At 35.4% G+C, this 9,282-nt stretch overlaps 1 protein-coding gene across 1 annotated transcript in view; it reads left to right on the plus strand.

The window, feature by feature from the left end:
* Positions 1-1,471: 1,471 nt before the first annotated feature.
* Positions 1,472-9,282, plus strand: part of Upf1 (Upf1 RNA helicase) — a 24,670-nt gene continuing 16,859 nt past the window's right edge. The window contains exons 1-2 of the mRNA XM_070136963.1: positions 1,472-1,815; positions 9,008-9,115. Of these exons, the coding sequence (XP_069993064.1) occupies positions 1,612-1,815; positions 9,008-9,115 (312 nt within the window). The 5' untranslated portion in view covers positions 1,472-1,611. The remainder of the gene's footprint in view (positions 1,816-9,007; positions 9,116-9,282) is intronic.

Consider the following 9,282-nt stretch of genomic DNA (forward strand, 5'->3'; position numbering starts at 1 on the left):
CCTTTATTGATATAATCGTTCTTGTCATCATTAGCTTAATTAGCATCATAACTAATTGCTCTGGCTTATTAACGTTTTTTGCGCTGTAATAGTACTAATAGTATGTGTTGAATTCATTATCATTATCATCGCTTTAACAATAATTATTCTTATTTCAATATTATTATCAATAATTATTATTATCTAACAATAATTATTACTCTTCTATGACACCATCGTTATTAATATTTTTTCTTTCTTCCTGTTTGTTATTATCATCATTATTACTATCCTCGTCATCATTACTATAGCCATAATTATAAACATGGAATTACGAAGGTAAACATATGAAGAGATAAACAAATAAATAAAAAGACTGAAAGAAAATGTCTTATCAGATTATACGCAATGAATATTTTCTCTGATTTGTCACTAACTTGAGAAACGACGTCGATTTATTTATAGTTAATTACGCTTTAAAACACCTTTCTTTACACCAACACTACCAAAGAAATCTGGAAAGGATTTAGTACAACAGAACAGACACAAACGCTCATGAAGATAACAGACACAAACGCACATAAAGGTAACAGACATAAACGCACATGAAGATAACAGACACACAAACGGACATAAAGGTAACAGACACAAACACTTTTTTTATTTATTTATTTGTGAAGGAAAGAACATATGAGTCAACTTAACAAACGTATTTTAAATGAAGTCAACAAGATACAGACACAAGGGGATTTAGCGAAGACAAAGAAACACGTATACGAAGTTAACAGACATGAACACATGTGAATGAAGTTAACAGACACTAAACCCGTCTGGATTAATTAAGGAATTACACATAGACACAAGTGATTCATGTTAACAGACACACGACAAGGATTAAACGAACAGAGGGACATACACGTGAATGCAGCTGTTAAACATACATACATATGTGCATATGAAGTGAACAGACACACACGTACACATGGGACATACAGACATACACGCACATAACTAGTATACAGAACATACATGTGAATGGAGTGAAAAGACAGGCATACGCACGCATACGTGAGTTCAAAAGACACACAGACATAAACGTACACGAGGTGAATAATGTGTACATGAGTTAGTCATCTTTATGTACGCATTTTCAGTGTTGCAAAATATGAACATGCATTAGCGTTTCTCTTCCAGTGACAGTCTCTTAACGGGATAGCAGCAGATTCAGGCCACCAGACGGAATACATCTCCGCCACTGCTATCAATTACAGTTAATATGGCATAACCCTTTCAGTAATATCAAAATAAAATAAAAATTTCTATTGCGATTTTAGGTGCATGGGTGACGTGTGAGCCACGGCCAGGAACCCCATGACGTATGGGATCGAGTAGTCTATAAGCTCCGAACACCGTCTGGCCGAAGGACATCGAACCCTCCTCGATCCCCTCACAGCGATGCTCTTTTGTCACCCACCAGGTTTCCCGGCTCAGGGTTTCCCCCACCTATTCGCTATCATGGTTCCCGACATGGTCCTTCGGGAAGAAACATTCGAACGGAAGAAGAGTTGAAATTCAGTCAATTTACTCAAGTACCAGTCAACTCCGCGGATTTCCCACGAGGTCGAGGACGAGATGAGCGTGGACGCGTACGGCCCGAGCTCTCAGAGTCTGACCTTCTACGACACCGAAGAGGCTGACCTGCTCGGGGCTGACACTCAGGGCTCCGAGTACGAGTTCAACCTCACCCTCGGCAGCCAGACCCAGACCCAGACTCAGACCCAGACCCAGACGCACACGCAGGCGGATCTGGACAAGACTCAGGCTTCGCAGAGTCAGGTAATGCCAGCTGGGTGGAGGAGGTGGTTTTCAATTTTCTTTTTCTTTTTTTTTAATTCTTTATCTCTTCATCTCTCTCTCTCTCTCTCTCTCTCTCTTTCTCTTCTTCTTCTGTGTCGTCTCCTGGGGGTCGCGTCGTGGAGATCTCTGTCTCGGTTTTCTCGTGAGCTCCATATTAGGGTTGTATCTCCGAAATGTGTCTCAGAATTCACATGGACTCAAAACATCGCCAACACAGGAAAATAAACAAAGTCGAAACGACACTCGCTGCTCTCCTCTTATTAACCTGGACGCGTGGAGAATGACGACACGGATAGAACTCGCAAGAGACTGTCGGCATTGCTGCGCTCCGGCGAAGACCATCAAACCGCCGCCACATTTACTCCGGCAAGAGAGGAAGAGGGAGCCTGTGACCGCCGTGGCAGTTTATCGTCGGCCAAGAAAGTAGTTTGATGCCTTCATCGTGCCAGAATATTAGGAGGGCGGCGGTCGCTCTGTTAGTCATCGGTGGAGCACGGAAATGGTCTCACTCTGGAGGTTAATGATCCTGAGGGGAACGCGTAGAGAGAGAGAGGGAAATGGATGCTGTCATCTTAGAGAGCATAAGAAATAGTCTTATACTACGCAAGAACAGTTGCTGCGACCTCATGTTTATTGCGTAATTACGAGACTATCCACTGCACATTACCGTTCAGAGGCAGTCCACAACATCCTCACACAGCCAGAGTTCTCAATATTGCATTTTCTATAAGTCTGTTTTTATAAGTTGGTTTGAAGTGCAAATAAAAGGGGTATAGGGGGCTCTCCTCCCCTGTTTCGGGAATAATTTTGAGCTAAAAGGAGTTCGGTGTCGATTTCTGGCTCCATATACCCCACTGTGTAGAGGGAATGTATTGTCTCTGAAGGGTGTGTTGCTCTCGTCAATGAAGATCTTTTTGTCATTTCGCGGTAATTGTGTGGCAGTAGCAGGTGTACCTGTGGTGTTTGTTTATTTCTTAAGCTTAATAAGATGGTGTCTATTTCCCCTATGTCTGTCTGTGTGTTGCCTTGGTAACATTTACCACTGAATAGTTTTATACGTTTGGAAACTAATTCAATCTGATTTGTGGCAAAAATCTATACTGTTTATGTGAGAAGCTTATTTGACCACAGACAGCCTTCGGTAACTTGTCATGCTCCTTTTACCTTAACTATGCCTGAAAATTGACTAAGAGGTGACATTCATGGACAGTTAATAGCGAGAACTCGTTCAGGTCGAGAAATTTAGTGTTGGTATGAAATCATGTAGGGTGAAGGTTTGGAATTTGAACCACACCCTGTCTCAGACTTTAAGATCTATTTGAGAAAATCTTGGGAAAGCATTGTAGAAAAATAGCTGATAATTAAAAGATGCAAAAGCAAGTTCCATTTTTGACTTGATAGTATTATTTCCCAGCCAAGGGGAATTTTTGCTTTGTCTGTTTTAAAGCCATTGTAGAGGTTTCCAGTGATGTGACTCAGTGTTCTTAATTATTATAACAAGAATAATGATTACAAAGATATATCCTTATCTTAATTTGCACTGTAAGGTGTATCAGGACAGAAAAATCTCATGGTTTACAAGGTTTAGAGGGTAGTTACAGAAATTATTTGATTTACAATAGAACGAATTGGATGCAGATTGTTTCATGCTGGACAGCAATCATTCTGAATTGTTTCACAACTTTACACACAAAAGTTATTTCACCATTAGACAATCTTCACCAACTCTAATTTACCACACACCAATGAGCATGTTATACATTTGACTATAAACAGTGAGTGAATACTTGGAATCCATGTCGAGGACAGCACTTTTTGAAGAATTGGAATCCTTGTTGAGGAGGATACTTTTTCAAGAGCTGCAAATATTGCATATAATCTCATGTGAAGTGTGATGTGCAGAAACAACAATTGTGTGAAGTATGATGTGCAGAAACTACAGTTGTGTGAACAGATGATTGGCAACTTTTCCTCTATAGTGGATCACTGGAACATGGCCACTGGAGGTTTATAGGGACTTAGCTGTGTGAACATTGATTCATGGACTTGTATGATTTGATTGTGGGTTATCCTTTCTGCAATTCTCTCCCCCTCCCCCATTCTGTTATTATTTTGTAGTGCGTGTCAGCTTCTTGGCTCAATGTTCCGGAATGGGCATGGCAAAAACAGAATTGAAAATTTGTATTCTGTAGTTTAAGGTAAAACTGATGCATATATAATTTATAAAGAAAACAACATGAAGAAAGCTATGCTGATTCATTGATTTTACCAAACTTTTTTAGTTTAAATTTAGTTATTTTGTGTTTGGCTTTACATTAAGATTGAAGTTAAGGTTAGTTTAGTTTATTTTGGTTTAATCTAGTTTGTTAAAAAAAGATCTAGTCTTTTGTCTCCTTTAGAAAGGCATTATTACTTGTAAATAGCTTGGATCTTTTACTGGCAGCTAATGGGATTTCCGTTTCCCCATAGCAACAGTTTTGATCTAGATAGGAAGGCGTGAAGTATGTGCTGTTAGGAAGGTGCCAGATAAGAGGGAAAGTAGAGATTCTCAGCTCGTCTGCTGTCATATAAAAGCATATGGTTTCTCTCTTTCTTTTGTTGTGTTTGTTAGTTTTTTGTGTCTATGTTTTTCCTTTTGTTTTTCCTCTGTAAAGTATTACTATCGTAAAAATGGTTGTTACCAAAGGCAGGAAAGAAAGTGACAGTTGAAAGTTTTAAGAATGTTTTGAGTTTACTAGAAGACTTACTCAGAATTACCAAAGTTGTTGTTATTATTTTTTTTATGATGTTGATTTGAGGGGGCTGTAAGTTTTGTTTCTATTGTTGTTTAGTGACCTTTGCTTTTGATTCTGGTATCATATTCTTTTAAATTTTGAGAATATCAAAAAAGAACAGGGAAGTCCTATGATCCTTGTTCTTATCTTTTTCACCAGATGGAAACTGCTATTTCAGAGAACCTTTTTCTTCTTTGTTTATTTTTATGTCACATGTTTTGTAAACACAGAAAACTTTTAAGTTGTTTGAGACACATTCGTATAATTTTGTTCTAGATCTGATTTTAGCCTTGATACCTATTGATGAGAAATTTTAGTAGAGTATATAATGGTTTTTATAATCTAGAAAGATTAACTGGGGTTCTTTATAGTGATACTGTACTGTATACTATAATTACACTATACAAAGGAAGGGAGCAATGATGACATTCATTTCTCTATACTGCGCAATAAGGAGTGGTAGAGGTGTAATGATAGATGTACCATTTCAAGCAAATCTTGGGCTGAAGTTGCTACCCTAGGAGAAGTACATTTGCGTTGTCAAGGATTACCCAGTGGCACAACCAAGCTATTCTTGCGTATTTTTGAAAAAGAGCCAATTCTCTCCTCTTTATTATACCCATGATTTAGATGATTACTTCGTAATATTTAATTTGATTTTACCAAAGTATTCATAAAGGCATCACATTAGTATCTTTGTTAGATGATAGCATTAAGGGGACCGTCTCGGGAAATGACCACCTTTCCGTACGCATTTCATCATAAAAAAAAATTGGTTGAAGATAACTCATTAATATTTTCTGCATGATATAGAGCATAGAATTGCACTTCGTCTCATATATAATTTTGACCTCGCACTCCCAAAGGGGGGAGGGGGATGACCTCCAAAGAGTAAAAAAAAAAAATTCCCCCCCCCCCCCCCTCTTGTTTGGTACATAATGGGGATCACAGTTTTTTTCCTGAACAATACACAAAAAATTCATGTGTTAGATCTCTCCTAGCCTAAGGCTGTGTAAATAGCCGATTTTTGACATAGAGTACTATGTTTGGTGTTGTTTAGCATTAAAATATTTATATATTTTTTATTAAGGTAAAAATTTTAAAATCAGCTATTTACACGGCCTCAGGGCTCCGAGGCTCTAGTGAAAACAGACTGCATTTGAATCGCACGAAAATTACGATCCCCATAATGTACCGAAGGTAAAGTAAACAAAGACAGGAGATAGAGATACAGTCTATTATATTTTGGCACCTTGCCAAAGTTTGTTATCTCTGTTATTTTTCTCTTAAATAATAATGTTATATATATATATATATATATATATATATGAAAACTTATTTAGTGTACTTTGCGATGCAATGATTACCAAGTCAATCTTCTAAAAAGGTATATAATATATATATATATATATATATATATATATATATATATATATATATATATATATATATATATATATATATATATATATATATATATATATAAGTAGATATTTTTGTCCAAAAAGTTAAATAGATACATTTTACCTGAGAGACAATTAATCTAAACCAGATAAAAGAATATATATATATTTTTATTTTTATTTTTTTATTTTTTTCTATTTTTTTTTTATTATTATTTTTTTTTTACTTCAATTTGGAAGAAGTGGAGAACTGTGGATAGCAATATCAGTACAAAACATCCTAGTTATAAAGTCCTAGCATGAATACAACATGGTGGTTTAATTTTGAGAATTTTAGAAACATATGAATTTAGTACAAGGAATTCAAGAGCTTACTGAAGTCGTTGAATTTTTCCCATGCTCCACAGAGGGGGGGGAGGGGGAGATGGTCACTGGGTGCTTACAATTTTCGAGGAGGATCATACGTTCGTAAACACACACACATAAAGTTTAAAAAAAAATCATCCTCATTTAGTAAGCCTATATTTTTTGTTTATAAAGGAATAAAATATATTTGTTACCCTATAAACCGTTTTCTTCAACAATTGTCAATATGAACAGATTAATAGGTCTTTCAACTCTAGACGAAGACTGCGCACACAAACAAGCTCAAAATTCCTTATAGTTTTTATTTCAGAGCGGGTATTACTGAGTACTATCATCTTCAATATGAAATAATCAGTATCTCGCTTATACATCTGAAGTTCAAAAATCTGACATTTAGGTAACTTTCGTATTGAATTGGTATTTACAACGGTAACGACCAGTTTCAAATTGAATCAAATTTACCCATGCTGTGATGTACTGACTGTTGAACGAAATGTAAGGGAAATATTTCAATGCTTATTTATAAGGCTATTTTCAAACATTAGTGCTTTTTACGTGATATACACACAGATTAATTTGTAACCTACAACATATTACTTGGGAGTCTCAATGAAAGCATATTTTGTGTGTAAATGGACATAAAACTTACATTTATTTAAAGATACATTTCACAAAATATTTTGTCATAAATCACGGTGATATAATTTTTTTCTGATTTTGGTATAAAAGTGTTCCTTGAACATTCACAAACTTATATCTATGCGCAATGTCATAATCAAATGCCATATGCACGTTTACAACACGCAAAAAGTCAACATAAGTGTACCTGGGTGCTTATTAGCGATGCACCTGCCCAGGTGTCTAGTGGGTCTCGAGTCAGCTGCAAGGCAACGAGCCACAGCAGACCTTTAATAGTCATTTGGTAGTTTCCTCATCCATGTACTATACTATATGCTAGCTAACTCAATTTGACCCCCCCCCCCCCCAACATGCTGATGCTTGGAGGGCAAGTGTACATGCCATCTCAAGTGTGATTTTAGTTCATTAATTTTTACTGCTTCATGGCTTCCCACAAGCTTAGTCACAGAGGAGTACTATCTCTACCCGCTCTCACCTTTTAACCCTTTCCATTATTATTGTAAATATTTGTTTATTTACTTTTTGTTGGTATTTGTGTTATCAATAGCATTATAAATGCTATAATTTCAATAATAGAAATGTATATTTGCCCTTCCAGCATCACGTGTCACTGACTGAGGCATTGCTCCCTACTCTTGCAGTAACACAGTAGGGCAGACAGGGATAATCTGTATATCCTTGTCATATGCATCACTACAAGTGTAGCTAAATGGATCATATTTATTTACTTGTATCCCTAAGTATTTTGAGAAATTTTGATTTTAGTAAAAATATATTTATCTTTAATATTGAGGATTATTATAAGAGTTCGCAATTTGATAGATAGGCTAGTTACATTAAAAGTCTCCTCCAGTATGAAAGCTGCCATCCCCTGCCAGCGATCATCAGACAGCTCCTATCCTTTTGTGTAATTACATATTGCAGCATTTAATTTTATTTAATAGTTCCTTATATTTTTGATAGAGTACCAACAACCGCTCCACGTTTATGATACCCCCAATGATATTACGGCTAGTATTGCATTACGACTAGTATTACAGCTCCACTTGTGTAAAATTATTTTATTTTCAAGTAATTATAATTAAGAACTAGTCTCTGGTATGATTTACTGCAGTAAATGTTATTAAGGAGCATCCCCTAAAACTTTTCAATTAAAGCTTTCCTTCCCTCGTAAGATTAATGCTTGTAGATCGGGTGGCAAATGGCACTATTGTTACCCATTGGGCAAGATTATTTTTGACACGTGCTGCACCAGTGAGGGAAGCCAGAAGTGTGGGTGCCTCCTATTTACTCTGTTCTGGCTTTTATTTTGATTATGGCTTGGGGTATGTTGAAGATGAAGATTGGAGAAACCTTCTTCTTCTTCTTCTTCTTCTTCTTCTTCTTCTTCTTCTTCTTCTTCTTCTTCTTCTTCTTCTTCTTCTTCTTCTTCTTCTTCTTCTTCTTCTTCTTCTTCTTCTTCTTCTTCTTCTTCTTCTTCTTCTTCTTCTTCTTCTTCTTTCATATAATGACTAAGTCTTTAATTCCATGTTGTTAGATTAGTATGTGACCATTGCTTGTATATGTAATCAGGTCCCCTATTATTTTAAACAAGAAGAAAAAAACATGTTAGAATTTATTTACTTTTTCTAGCAAATTATTGTATTTAATTCTCAGTATTTATCTGTAGCGGGTTGCATTTTCCCGCAGTTGAAAATACTTAGTAATAGATTATTTAAAAAAAGAAATAAAATAGAATAAAAAATCTGGAAGCTTTAACAATAACTGACAAAAAGCAAATAATCTATTATTTGTATTATTTTTGATATTGTTATCGCAATTGTTGTTGTTGTTGTTATTATTATTATTATTATTATTATTATTATTATTATTATTATTGTTATTGTTATTGTTATTGTTATTGTTATTATTATTATTATTATTATTATTTTCATTATTATTATTACTATTTTTTTATTAATATTTTTTTTCTTTATTTCTTCCATGCAGGTGACAGTGAATGGAGATGTGGTCGAGTCACAGCTAGAGAAAGTTACAGAAGCAGTTGCTGACCTGCAGTTTGAGGAGGAGGAGGAGGAATCTGCTTTTTATACCAAGGTTTGTAATGGGATTATATATATTTTTTATTTTTGAGAAAACTTTTTTATTAACATTAGAACTATTTGTTTCTCCCTTTTTAAAATTATGCAGTTGTTATATTTCATCTGTAAAAAGGATGATAGTGTACTATTTGCTTTTGCAAGACAAAAGAAGCTCAGAATGTG

Source organism: Penaeus vannamei, chromosome 22 (assembly GCF_042767895.1).
Source record: "Penaeus vannamei isolate JL-2024 chromosome 22, ASM4276789v1, whole genome shotgun sequence".
In the NCBI taxonomy this organism is placed as follows: Eukaryota; Metazoa; Arthropoda; class Malacostraca; order Decapoda; family Penaeidae; genus Penaeus; species Penaeus vannamei.